Genomic DNA, 7,728 nt, shown 5'->3' with positions numbered 1-7,728 from the left:
TGGGGGGATTTCAAAAAGGTGATTTCTTGTGAAATATAGATCTATGGAGCTAGATGTGAACCTATTATTAGAATTAAGAGATAATTGGCAAAATATTTTTTTTTAAAGAAAAATATAGTGCTAAGCAGCTTAAGTGATTAACAATGTTGTGATCTTTGGCAAACTCTGGATGAACTATAATGAAATGGAAATAGTGGGGCCAGTGCCAATAAAATGTGATCATAAAGTGTGACTAGTTCACAATGTTTCCTTTTCTAAAAGGCGAAGAGAAGGAAAGTATCATATAGGAATATTCTGGAAAAGAAAGTGGAGTGAATGAAAAGAAGCAGTTTAAAAGCTATTCTTCTTACCATTATATTTATTTTTAATACAAATGTCATAAAATAAAAGGTACCCAGGCATCTTTTAAACAAAAATACATTTTCTGTATATCAAGCCATCATTTACAGATTAACACTGTAAAAAATTTGAATGAATAACTCTTAATTTGTTTACATAAAATTATCTGAAATAAACAAAATTTTACGTAGAATGAGAACAAACAAGAACCAATTCAAACTCCTAAAATCTTGCCTCTGTATTAATTTCTTCAGTTTCAAAATCATACTCATCTACAAAAGGAATGTAGGATTCTTAACATTGAACATTATTTACAAAATGAATTCGTTTCTCTCAGTTACTGTTGATTCTGTGTCACCCAACACACAGGTTGTGGTGACTCTTTGAGGGACCCTGAACTGCTATCCTGCTCCAGCTGGGAGTGCCTGTTCCCTGCCCTGGAAGGAGGCATTATACCAACTCATAGTATTTCCCAGTTTGGGGGTCAAAGTAACAGTTCAGACAAGGGTCATACAACAAAGTCAGTACTTCCTCGTCCTCTTCCACACTGAGGTCTTCTTCACCTGTGGGGAAGGGGAACCACAGACACGTTAGCTGTTGGCTTGGCCCGGAATCCCTAAACAAAGGGCAACAAAGCAGGAATCACCATCTCTCCTGGGGGATTTTCTTTATGCAGGTCGAAGGTTTAGGCTGGAAGGGAGGAGCACTGTGGAAGTGGTGAGACTCTACACATGCAGTGCCAGGTGGAGAAGAAACAGCAGTGAGCAGAAGGACCAACTTCATGACAAACGACAAGAAAAACTGAGTGTGGAGAACTGGCGGGAGGGGAAAGAAGAAAAGGAGAGCGCCAAAAGACTTAAGAGTTTGTGCTCATTAGGATTAGAAAACTTGCCAGGATCCAAAACTAGTTGTCAAAGTTCTAAACTTCTTCATGGGCCAGAGCTGTACAAAATGCAAAACAGTGCAAACTAACTAATAAAATAGAAAACTTGATCCTCATTCAATCATCCTAAAAAGGCTACCAAACAAATATGAATTAAAATAATAGAACTATAAGATACATAGAACAGACAATATACACAGAAAACAAAATGTCAGGTGATTTGTAGTTTTATTAGTGGTAGGGGAGAAGTCTGTTAAGTTTTTTGGGGATACGAACATGGCTTAATATTTTCTCTTGTGACAGGCATTTAGATGGATTGGACAGAGAGGACCCCACCTACTGTCTAAGTCATTATCAAGGCCTGCTGGCTTCCAACAAACGGCATGAAATGAAAAAAAACTGTTTGAAAAAGATGTTTCCTGAGCACCTTTTATGTGCCCAGTATTGTGCTAAGTACTTTCGTATTCACAAGTGAGTGCATTCTGAGTACTTCTGAAAGTTCATGTAATGAGTTCAGAGGCTGAAAGGGCAAGATTTTCCCAGCCAGAGAAGATCAGAGAGTAGGCTCAGGGAGAAAGAGGTGACTAAGACAACACTCCTCTCTCTTCAAAAGCTATTAAAGACCAAAACCAAACCAAAACCAAACCCCAAACGAAACCCAACTGAAGCTTTGGGCTATGTGCTCACCAGGGTGAGCTTCAGAAGAGTTTGGATGCTGGGCATGGTGCAGGGCTCACTTATAATAGAGGTTCAATAAAAATGGAATGTTTCTTGAAGGTGTGAATAAAAGTCCATGATCTTAAGTGTCACTGCCCAGAGGAAGGGAAGATGGTGGTGGTGGTGGTTGTGGGGTTCCATCTTACTCAGCCAAAATCAGACCAAGCTGGTACCTGAACATTGTCAGGACATTGACAAACTGGAGTTAGGTCCAAGGGAGTGGTGCCTAGATGGTGAATTGGGGGTTTAAAACTGTACCACAGCCATTCCTCTGCCCACTCTTCTCCTAACCATCCAAAAACACATTTAGCATGATCCTTCCATGAGCCGGACACTGAGTTAGGTGTTCAGGACATGATGGTAGGAAATAATCCCTATTCTTAAGGACTGTGCAGAGAAGCAAGTGAAATGTGAAATCAGCTGCTTCTTGTGACTTGAGTTCAGTGTTACCAGTCCTTAAAAGTGGAGTTCAACTGAGGAATGATTACATGTCTTGCTTGCTAATACCTCAATTGGTAGAGCCCTTGATGGTTTAGAAAGCACTTTCTCATGCAGTAGTTCCTTTGGCCCTCATGACCCTGTGAAATAGGCAGGAATTATCATGCCCATTTTATAGATGAGGAAATCAGGGTTCACAAAGTTGAACAGCTCATCTGAGGTTGGTTGGTGAGTAAGAGGCAGAGCTGGTGACAAACTCTCAGTTTCCAGACGAAGAGTTCAGTGTTCTTTCTACCAGTCAGAGTACTTTGTACCAGTTTATTCAGTTGGACCTTGATTATGCTAAAAGAGTGGTGTAACATGTTTAATTTGGGAGTTATTACATTAAATTTAGACATAGGAAAGACTAATAAAAAATTTAAAGGTGTCTTACATTTTAATAAATCAGCTCTGGAAACAAAGAAATCTGATTTCTTATAGTCCAAAAATATTGTTAAAGATGAGAGAGTCCCTGGGGGAGGGCAGAGGCAAACAGTTCAATAAGTCCAAAGGAAATGGGCTTGTTAACTCCAGAAAAGAGAAAGCTTAATGAGGTGACAGCAGCCCTTCTGGATTCAAGTATATGAAGGGTGGCATAGGAGTAAGAAGTTAAGAAAATCTGGCGTTCCAGGAGGAAGCAATAGGATCAACAGGTGGCAGCTAAGAGGAGTCATTTTTTTGGGGGTGCTTAGCACAAGGAAGAATTTTCTAAGCATTAGAGCTGACCAGCAAATGAAACATGTACTCTGGAAAGGGTGAAGCAGAGAGTGGGGCAACCATTTGTGCAGAATTTTGTAGATGAACCCTGCTTAGGACAGGGGACCAGATCCAATAATCCCTGCAGTGCTTTTGATGAGCTTCTGTGGCTCTGGGCTGCAGCAGTTTATATCTTTGAAGTATGAAAGGACTTTGCTAACAGCCACATAAGCACCCTGAGCTAACAGCCACATGAGCTGACCTGAGCACCCCGCACAGTCTCTAATTAAGAACAGGAACTCAGAGAAGGAAGGCTGCCTTTCCTTTATCTTCTTCTGTTGTCTTCAGAGTCCCCAGGGCCCTGCCTCTGTCCTTGAGAGTACTCCTCAAATGGTCATTCCATATTGAAAATGACCTCCTTTAGATTACTCTTTCATACCAAAGGAGAGCATGTACATCCTCTACTTTCATATACTCAATCCATTATGCCTTTAAAGTTTGGACTACTTGAGAGAAATGAATAAAATTAGTTTATCAATTAGTATCTGCTATGTGATGGAGCGGGGCATAGTCTAGTTGTGAATGTGACACAAACACATGAAACAAAAGCAGCTACTAAAGATTAATGAGGAGTTAAACTGGAAGGCTCTACAGCCGAGTGGCTAAGCGCACTCAAGGGCTCTAGAATCCAATACACTGGGGGCGAATGGAAGCTCGGCTGCTTACAGCCTGAAAGCTGGCTACAGACCGTTTCACCTCATCGGACCTTGGTTTCCTTGTTTACAAAATGGGAATAACAACGCCTATTTGGTAGGGTTTTGAGGAAGATTAAATTAGACACTGGTAATATGTATAACACAGCACACATAGTAGTTGTTTAATAAATGATAGTTACTATTAGGGATGATAATAAAATAAATCATGAACTATGGGCTATAACTTTCTTCGTAACTCAGGATGGAAGTACTGATATAGCTTAAAGTGTAAGAAAAGGCTTCATAGAGGTAGGAAGGATGACGTTTAGATGATGGAGTCAGACAGACTGACTTCCACATCCCATTTCTACCATATCACAGCTGTGGGATATTGGGAAATTCACTGCTCTGAGCCCCGGCTTCCTTATATGTAAAGTACAGATAATAACAGTACCTGTTGTTGTTCCTATGAGGACTAAATAACACTCAGCACACGTACACAGTTAAGTACTCAGTAAATGTTGTTAGCACCATCATCATGGAAAACAGGATATGTGAGCTAGACGCAAGAAGGGTTATGTACATTTATACCTTATTCCCTACCCCAAAACTGAATCTGTTTGATTTTTTTTCACAACCCCAAAACATAGTGGATTTGAAAGAAATAGAGACACCCCCAATCAGTTTTATATAGAACATTATGATAAATTCATCTTATAAATAAAAAAACAGTTCTTACACCAAAAATCATGTATGTTTCCAAAAGTAAAACTATTTTTTTCCATCAGGTGTAACGTTTAAATCACATATCCCTGAGGTAAATGATTATGAGTGAAACTCTCAGGGACCTGCCATTGGATTCTGTCTTACTCCATCAGCACATCGTGAGGAACTCTGACCTCTGGCACATAAGAGTTATATGCTATATAATTATTTAATGTATTCTGTGCCTGCACTTGCAAAAAAGATAAATTTTTAAGCTGGTGCTATTAAATGAGAAAACACAATATATTTACAATCAGTCAGGAATCTTTCAAGATGAAAACAACCATTGTAATGGCCATGGGTCTTTATCACCCATTTGCAAAGGGATCGAGGTAAATCCAATTCATTAGTAGAGGTTTTGCCACATAATGCATACAAACTGGAGCAATAACTGTGATATAAATGCATTCGTTCCAATACATATCACTACAGAATGGGACCCTCATGCATTAGAACCACGGGGACTAAGATAGGTTTTGTGGTTTTTTAGTACCAAAGCTTCAAATGGATGAATTTTAAAACTACCAACAATGACATTCATACAAAAATTGGGTGAGATTATGTATAATTTTATGTTGAAGTAAGTGCTTTAAACTTACATAAAAGGTTTTGTTTTCATTGTAACTTAATTTTCAAAGTCTCCAACTTACATCATTTTGCCATTATAATCCCTACGTAATGAAATTATAATATCATTAAGCAATTACCACTATGATGTCAAGCATTGGGAAATGTTTTGAAAGGTAATTATCGTGGATGGGTATGGGGTAATTCTCAATTATATTCTTGGATAGAGCTGAGTTTGTTTTTCCTCAAAATGCTAAATTGCTGTATTTAAAGATTGGCTACAGAAACTCTAGAAGGACAAATTAACAAATAAAACCATTTTCTGCTACTAGACTAAGAGCATCTGGATAGGGGTCCAAATTACATTTTTTTCTCTTCTACACACAATAAAGCCATTTCTAGTGAAATAAAATTACCTTTCAGATAATAATCTATTTACAAACTTTCAGCCTCATCCACTTTGAAATTGGTTAACGGCAATAACAGAAGATAAACCAATGGAGCCAGACCAAATGCAGCAACATAGGCTGCCCTCCTCTGGGTAGATCAGCTCGGGTAAGCAATCCCTCCAGTCCACCTTCTGAAAGTCAATTAATATAAATGTTTAATTATCTATATTTAATGCATTTTAACTGTAGATAATAGAAAACCTACACGTACACAAGACATCTCTTCAAGCTTGAAAACAAATGATGTGGCTCTAGTTTATCAGATTTAAAAATCTCTGAATCAAGACATTGAACTTGATTTTCGATTTTCTGACACTGCCATCTACATTTTTTTAAGTTAATGTTTTTTCTCTCCTATAGATCTTGAGAACTGATTGACTGTATTTTTATGTGCATACTAATACACTATTGTTTAAGCAATTCAACAGTGAGGGATCACCATTTGGAGCAGTCAGCCTTAGGATCAATGAAGATGACATTTTAGATAAGATTCTGCTGAGTACTGGGTGCTTGCAAACTCTACCACCAACATATCTCACAGTAGGGCAAAATTAACTCACACCAAAGCCTGAGAAAGTCCACTGTGCACTGCTGAATTTCGGTTCTCAGCAAACATGTGCCCTCAAATGGGAGAAAGATAAATAACCAACAATGGAATGAAAACAATGAAATGCTACTTTCTTCTAATTAGAGGGCTATATTGTTTTTGAAAGGCAAATAACATGGTATTATTATAGTTCAGGTGTCATTTGGGCAATAGGTACCTTACCCGTTTTGTAAAAACTGGTGGCTATATTTTACTTGGAAAATGCTATTTTAGGGAATATGTTGAAGAATTTGGATCATTAATTAGGAATTACTACAATTTCATTCTTTCCAGGTAGTCTCTACTTATAAATATGCAGTGATTCAGATGTCCAGTTGTAACTATGTGTTTTACAACTCTAAACGCACTTTGTTACACGTGAAGGAAGGCACCTCTCCAAGCTACTGAGCTCTGAAGTCAACAGAGCCCATAGTCTCTTAGGAGCCTGATTTTAAGCAAGGTATCAACATTGAGCTATGGGAAAATGCATCCCAATTCCAGCAAGGAAAGCTGGGACCAGCCTTCTGGGTTGCACCTGGGGGATGGGTAGGTGGGGTGGTTCTGGAATAGGAGAAAGAGCCTCAAACACCTGCAATGTGTTTAGCTCTACTGGAAAGTTCATTTCCAGTGGCCCTGAAAAGAAGGCATCTCTTGATACTAGTGAGGCACTGATTTCCCGCTTCTCTAATCACTTCCTGCAGAGAAGACTCCCCCAGGACCCTGAGAGCCATATAAGAGAAAATATCACCCTACTCACAGGGGAAGCAGCGGAGGCTCTGCATTAAAGGAATGTTAGAAATACCATGAACCATTTTATAATCTGAGAGTTGAGGTGGGGTCCTATGGGTCTAAGAAGAGTACCAAGGTAATTATTATGTTATCCAGAAAGCTTCAAGAAAATACAACTTCCTAAATTAAAAAAATTGCAGTGGATATTTCAGTCATGTGGTTCTTATCCACCTAAATAGGGATTCTGTGGTCATACTACAGTGTGGGATGTAAGGGTGTGGACCCTGGTCAGACAGGTCTGGGTCAGCGTCCTGATGCACACTCAGGGTCTGTGGCCCAGGCTAGCCCCTTACCTCATCTGTAAAGTGGGAACATAATATAACCCCACACTAAGCAGTGTTGGGAGGAGGTATGAGGTAATGCACAGAAAAATTCCAAACAGTGCCGGGTACCCAATGGTGCTTTATTAATGCTGGCTTATTATTTTCATATCACCAATATTGCTCTTTTGGGGAAAGTCTCCTTTGCATCTGAAATAAATCTTCGAGGTACAAAAAAGATCAAAAGAATAGATCAAATCATTCTCATATTTCCTATGGCCAGTAGAGTCACTCATTCACTCATCAAATATTTATGGGGCATTTACTGTGTCCTAGAAACCACACTAGGCACTAGGGGTACCAGAGTTGTTCCTGTCTCTTATACACATCTAGATGTGTATAAGAGACAGAAATTGCTCTATTTAAAGATTGGCTACAGAAACTCTAGAAGGACAAATTAACAAATAAAACCATTTTCTGCTACTAGACTAAGAGCATCTGGATA

General features: G+C 38.9%; 1 protein-coding gene across 2 annotated transcripts in view; it reads right to left on the bottom strand.

Moving 5' to 3' along the window:
- Nucleotides 1–338: 338 nt before the first annotated feature.
- The window catches only part of LOC105552655 (chromosome unknown open reading frame, human C3orf67), a 323,025-nt gene continuing 315,635 nt past the window's right edge, over nt 339–7,728 (bottom strand). For both annotated transcript variants that reach the window (XM_011998358.1, XM_011998359.1), the window contains one exon: nt 339–902. In XM_011998358.1, coding sequence (XP_011853748.1) covers nt 790–902 — 113 coding nt within the window. In that variant the 3' untranslated portion in view covers nt 339–789. The remainder of the gene's footprint in view (nt 903–7,728) is intronic.

This window comes from Mandrillus leucophaeus, unplaced genomic scaffold (assembly GCF_000951045.1).
Source record: "Mandrillus leucophaeus isolate KB7577 unplaced genomic scaffold, Mleu.le_1.0 Scaffold57, whole genome shotgun sequence".
In the NCBI taxonomy this organism is placed as follows: domain Eukaryota; kingdom Metazoa; phylum Chordata; class Mammalia; order Primates; family Cercopithecidae; genus Mandrillus; species Mandrillus leucophaeus.
This window is presented reverse-complemented; position numbering and strand designations above follow the sequence as displayed.